The sequence below is a fragment of the Nanorana parkeri genome, unplaced genomic scaffold (genome assembly GCF_000935625.1).
Source record: "Nanorana parkeri isolate BGI_ZX_2015 unplaced genomic scaffold, ASM93562v1 scaffold439, whole genome shotgun sequence".
NCBI lineage: Eukaryota > Metazoa > Chordata > Amphibia > Anura > Dicroglossidae > Nanorana > Nanorana parkeri.
The window spans coordinates 465435-470488 of NW_017306707.1; the positions used below are offsets into that span (position 1 = coordinate 465435).

Below are 5054 nucleotides of genomic sequence, written 5' to 3' on the forward strand. Positions count from 1 at the left end.
TTTTAAAGTTGAATTCAATACTTCTCCAAGTAATTAAAAAGAAATAATAAAAGGTATGATGTTCTGCAGAAAAGCCAACACTAAGGTGTGCCAAAATTATTGCTCAACATTTGTGACAGATATTTAACAGATATTATGTATTGAAATAATTTTTCTCATTGGGTGGTTAATGTTTATATATATCTATATATATATATAGAGAGAGAGAGATATCTCTATAGATATATATCTCTCTCTCTATATATATAGAGAGAGAGATATATCTCTATATATCTCTCTCTCTCTCTCTCTCTATATAGATATATTTGTCTCAGCATCCTCTTTCAGCAAGTGCCTGATGACATTTGACTTACTCTTCTTATGAAATGAGTGCCAATCTGTCATCCGTGTATAGCACATTATAACAGGGCAATGTGTAAGGACAGCTTGAGTCCTGAGGGAGAAAGTCTCTGTGACCTCTGATTACAGTTCAGGTTTGGCTGTTGGTCATGTTCTGGAAAACAAAGGAAATATATTCTCTCCCTGACTGTAGGAAAGGGTCATCAGCACTCTGCTCCATGGAAAAGTGTTTCCACTCCATCAGCTCAGACATGGAAACATTCTTATTGAGCTTATTAAGGGGCCTCCCTGGTGTTATGTCTTTTCCAGTGGAACCACCTGAAATAAAAAGAAATAGCTGAATAGATAAAATAACATTTGATTACTAATCATCTCGATTTATACTGCAGGGAGTTATAAATCAATTGAAGCAAGAGAACTAGAAATAATATTTATTCCATGAGCACCATACAGGTTAGTGAAGAGGTCTTATAAGGTCTTCCAGTACTTACATTCCTTCCAACAAAACTAAAACATTGGGAAGCTAAAAGCGCTCTATATGGAAAATATATTCTGGTGACTGTATGGGGTTAATACCTGTAATGATAGTATTCAGCATATTAATTCCTTTTTATTTCATATACCTTGATTTTTATTTTTCTCCACATTTACATGCAGGCCAAAGTTGTCCAGCAAAAGGGACGGTTACAGGACTAATTATAACAATGCCAGAAGTAAATACAATGGTTACTGTTTAATCATATTGTTTCAACATACAGTTTCTTTAGCTGGTTGAAAAGTTCCGGGCTTTATTAAATGTTCATCTAAAGTCCACAGGGTGACAACACTGCAGTCATTTCAATGCAGAATGAATAGTGTTTTTACCTTGTTGTGGAAGTGGTAAAATAACAGATTGACCGCCAGGATCAATAGGTAGAAAACTATGTTTTGGGTTGCTTAAGCTCATACACTGCTCTATTTTTGTTTAACCTGTGGGCAGAATTTTTTTTTAATAAAAACAGATTCCTTTATCAACGCTACAAGCGTGTTGATCGAGGAATCCCCACTGTTTCTTTTGTATTCTGACAGTGGCCACTGGCAGAAGATGTGAACAGAGCCAGCAGCTCATTGGCTGCCAGCTCTGCTCATACAAAGATTTATCAACCGGCTCCTTCAATCAGCCGATTGAGGGATGCCAGTCGAAAGGGTGCCCACTGTGCGAATTCCAGCCAGTTCTTCAAGAAGTGTATGGCCACCTTTAGAAAACCAAAAACTGCTGTGTCAATGCTAGTGACAGAATACATTAGAAGTGCCGTTTTTGGCTTTGCCCATAGTCCTTATGTGCTAGAAATCATTATTATTATTGGAGGGATGCAGATTTAACTAGTCTAATGAAAAACTATTTTAGGTAAAATGAAGGGCTCAAGAGATCACTAAATGCAACCCTCTTTACCTCTTTCTAATAGAATAGTGAATATACAATCCTGTGCATCACGCCCTGAATAATTATGCTGACAGCACAACTTACACAGTACCAAATGGGACATTCCTATTGTAGTATGGAAGTTTTTTTTATCCTAGTTCAGGTCTGTTTAGCTACTGCATGCAAAAGATGGCCACACACGTGACTTCATTTAAAATAAATCTTTCATATATGCCTGACTACTAAAATAAGAATGGGGATCCCATAAACAGAAACTCATTTTCCAAATAGAGAGTAAGGCTAGCCATTGATTGGTAGACGTTTCTTTGAGAACCATGGGTGGGGATTCAAGGCTTTGAAATTAAAGAGGACCTGCTACTTTTTCCAGTTAGGTTTCTTGCATGCTCCTGTTTAAGTCTAAAGCTAAACTAAATGCTTCACACATAGCAGTAGAGATGTAGATTACCTGGATAATGCTTTGTTTGTGTACAACCACAATCTAGCAAGTCATGGGTCACACAGTCACTGTCTTCATCCAAAGTGAAGAGATCTCTCAGCTCATCCACAGAAAAACAGATATGTTCTGACTTCTTTGCCAGATCAACTACAGCCCCGGAGAGGCCCTGTTTACTTATCTGCCTCTGATAGATCTTTTCCTCTAATGTGCCTGCAAGAAAAGAAGGTATAAAAAGGGATATCTTTCCTGCTGCTATTTGCCCTAGATTACGCATATAAAAGTAATAATTAAAATGCACAATTATAACTTCGCTTTAAATGAGGGACTTCAATCAGTTTTTATGGTTGATTAACGCATCTACAATAGTCAAGATGGGGAGTACTCACTTGGTCCGACCACATGTTGCTCACTTTTCTTCCATCCTGCATCTCTGTGTTCTTCCCAAACACATGGCTGTGTAATCTCACTTCCTGCCTCCCTCCATTTTCTGCCATCATCACTTCCTGTTTAACCAGGCCTTTCAAACTAGCTAGGCAAATTCATTAGCATTTACATAGAGGAAGCGCAGCTAATGGCTGAAAGCCACTGGAAACCCTTTAATCACCAAATGGTAACTAAAATAAGATTTCATATTTGCTACATACAGTGATCAGTAAATAACATTATGACCACATGCCTAATATTGAGTAGGCCCCTTTTTTGCTGCCAAAACAGCCCTCACCCATCAACTCCACTAGACCTCTAAAGATAGATCGGGCCTGTCTATCGGCGGCTGTCATCCCCCCACACCTGCTCCTCCTTACTACATCTCCCCGCGTCCCTGTGCCGATCGTGGATGTGGGCGGGCGGTGAGTGTGAGGCGGGGAGGAGGTGCGGCGTGAAGAGCGTGGATGCGGGCGAGCGGGTCTGGCAGCGGCGAGCGTGAGGTGGGGAAGAGGTGCGGCGCGCAGCGTGTGTGGAGCCGTGAACAGGGCCAACTGATCGGAAGACGATTAATCGATTATTGAAAAAGTTATCAACTTTTTCAATAATCGATTATAATCGATTAGTTGTTGCAGCCCTAAAAGATACACTTTGTTATCCGGCACCAAGCTATCAGTGGTAGATCCTGGAAGTTGTGAGGTGGGGCCTCCATGGATTGGACTTGTTTTTTAGCATATCCCACAGGTGCTTGAATTGATTGAGATCTAAAGAATTGGGAGGTCAACACCTTCAACTCGATGTTGTGTTCCTCCAACCATTCTTGCAGTGTGGCAGGACGCATTATGCTGCTGAAAGAGGCCACTGGGAATACTATTTCTATGAAGGGGGGTACTTGGTCAGCAACAATGTTTGGATAGGTGGTACATGTCAAAGTAACATCCACATGAATGGCAAGACCCAAGGTTTCTCAGCAGAACATTGCCCAAAGCATCATACTACCTCCGCCTCACTTCATTTGACAGTGGTCATAATGTTATGGCTGATCGGTGTAAATCACTTACATGGCCATAGCAACACATTGGTCAAGACTAGTCCTTATATCTTAACATGTAAGTGTTAGGAAGAATTTCTTGAAGTGATCCTCACACACACAAAAAAAACATTGCTTCAAAAGAGTTACCCATAAAAAAAAGAATACTTATCTCACCGCTGCTTGTTCCATTGAACTCTTGAGCTTTGTTACAATGCTACTCTGATCAAGTCCTAAAACACTTCCTGTATTAGGGTGACATTGCTGCTACTTTATAGATACTAGAGGTGCACCAAATTGAAATTTGGAAACAGAAAAAAAAAAAAATTTAGGCCAAAACGGAAAATTATTATTTTCTAACCTTTTTCATCTTTTTAAAAAATAATTTCATTTTTATTTATTTTTCCCCTAAACTTTTTTTTAATATTGTATTTATTTTTTAATAAATATTAATTCTTCTTTACCTTTACTGTTGGGGGCTTCGGGGAAATATTAGGGGTCTAAACAGACTTCTGATATTTCCCTTTTAAAATCGAAAACGAGAGTGAGCGGTTCGGGGAGGAGAGCTTGGTCTCCTGTGACAGCCGGCTCCTCCCCCGCACTGTTGGCCCAGCCTTCTGTGACAGATGTCTCTGTCCCCCACACCGCTCTCCATCCTGATCAGTCACAGGAGGTCGACTGGGGCGGTGTAGGAGGAGAGCTTGGGCTCCTATGACACAGACCGCTCACAGCTCTCCTCCCTGCCCGGCCTCCTGACAGTTTTTCTCCTCCCTGCTGGACACTGTGCTGTGTCAGAGCAGACACAGCAGTGCCCAGCGGGGAGGAGAGAAACTAGGAATGCACTGCAATTTCGGCAGAAAGATGGTACTTTCGGCATTTTGCCCAAAGTGCCATTTTCAGCTGATGTGTTTCGGCAGCTGAATTTTCGGTGCAACCCTGATAGATACAGTACAGTCAGTGATCGTTGTCACCCCAAGACAGGAAGTGTGTTACTGGCAGGTGTCACCAGGTAAAAAATTTAAAGAACAAAGCCTTAAAAATGAAATCTAATGCGGCTGCCACATCTAAGGACTGGGAAGTGGCAATATATTACGCTTTTCTTCCTTGGTTTACATACAACTTAATTTCTTAAGTGATTACAAATGTAGAAGGAAGCAAAGCATTTTCATTGAATAGGAGTGCACATTCTCTTCTTTATATAATGTTTTATCACTGGACTGGTCCAGGATCCAATGAAAGAGGCGATGTCTGCATATTACTTTGGTTGCCTCTATCTTTAGTTACTGTGCCAGAACTAAAGTCAAGTCAAAAGGTTAATCTTCGAATGAAGAAATAAAAAAGTAGTCACAAAATGTACATGTTATGCTTTAGTGATACATTTTTACCCCAATGCCAAGTACTTT

The 5054-nt window shown here is 40.3% G+C and overlaps 1 protein-coding gene across 2 annotated transcripts in view; it reads right to left on the bottom strand.

Annotated features, from left to right (window-relative positions):
• Positions 1-428: 428 nt before the first annotated feature.
• Positions 429-5054, bottom strand: part of RAD54B (RAD54 homolog B (S. cerevisiae)) — a 31131-nt gene continuing 26505 nt past the window's right edge. The window contains exons 11-12 of one of the 2 annotated variants that reach the window (XM_018560196.1): positions 2208-2408; positions 429-639 (exon numbers count right to left, since the gene is read on the bottom strand). In XM_018560196.1, the coding sequence (XP_018415698.1) occupies positions 470-639; positions 2208-2408 (371 nt within the window). In that variant the 3' untranslated portion in view covers positions 429-469. Of the gene's footprint in view, positions 658-2207; positions 2409-5054 lie in introns of both variants that reach the window. The other variant, XM_018560195.1, reaches the window with a different exon arrangement.